Source organism: Trypanosoma theileri (genome assembly GCF_002087225.1).
Source record: "Trypanosoma theileri isolate Edinburgh chromosome Unknown TM35_Tth_49_V1, whole genome shotgun sequence".
Lineage (NCBI taxonomy): Eukaryota > Euglenozoa > Kinetoplastea > Trypanosomatida > Trypanosomatidae > Trypanosoma > Trypanosoma theileri.
The window spans coordinates 4,652-5,004 of record NW_021639891.1 but is presented as its reverse complement, the minus strand read 5'-3'; the positions used below and the strand labels follow the sequence as shown (position 1 = coordinate 5,004).

The 353-nt window shown below is 49.6% G+C and overlaps 1 protein-coding gene across 1 annotated transcript; it reads right to left on the bottom strand.

The window, feature by feature from the left end:
- Positions 1-2: 2 nt before the first annotated feature.
- On the bottom strand, positions 3-350 carry TM35_000491010 (uncharacterized protein; the record flags this gene model as incomplete). Its single annotated transcript, XM_029030503.1, has 1 exon — positions 3-350. A coding segment is annotated over one exon (348 nt), but the record flags the coding sequence as incomplete, so codon positions are not given.
- Positions 351-353: the final 3 nt, after the last annotated feature.

Below are 353 nucleotides of genomic sequence, written 5' to 3'. Positions count from 1 at the left end.
CCAGTTTTCGAGTGCCAGTACTTTATGAGAGGTTCAAGGTGCTTCACAGCAAACTTCACGCGGTTCACCTGAGTAGCAGGAACATTGCGTTCATTAGGATCAGCGAACCGTTCCAGTGTGGGCACAAAGAATATATCTGGGAACGTATCCTTGTTAGAAACAAATGCCAGGAAGCACTGATGTTTCTTGTTCTCAGGGTCCTTCTTGGACTCCGCAACGTCCACCGTGGCGTAGTGCAGTGATTTGATGGACGTGATGGGGATGCCAGCAACAACATGCCCGTTCTCACGGAACACCATCACTGAGCTGTCAAACAGTGTTAGGTACAGCCGCTCCTCACAGAGATTCACAGA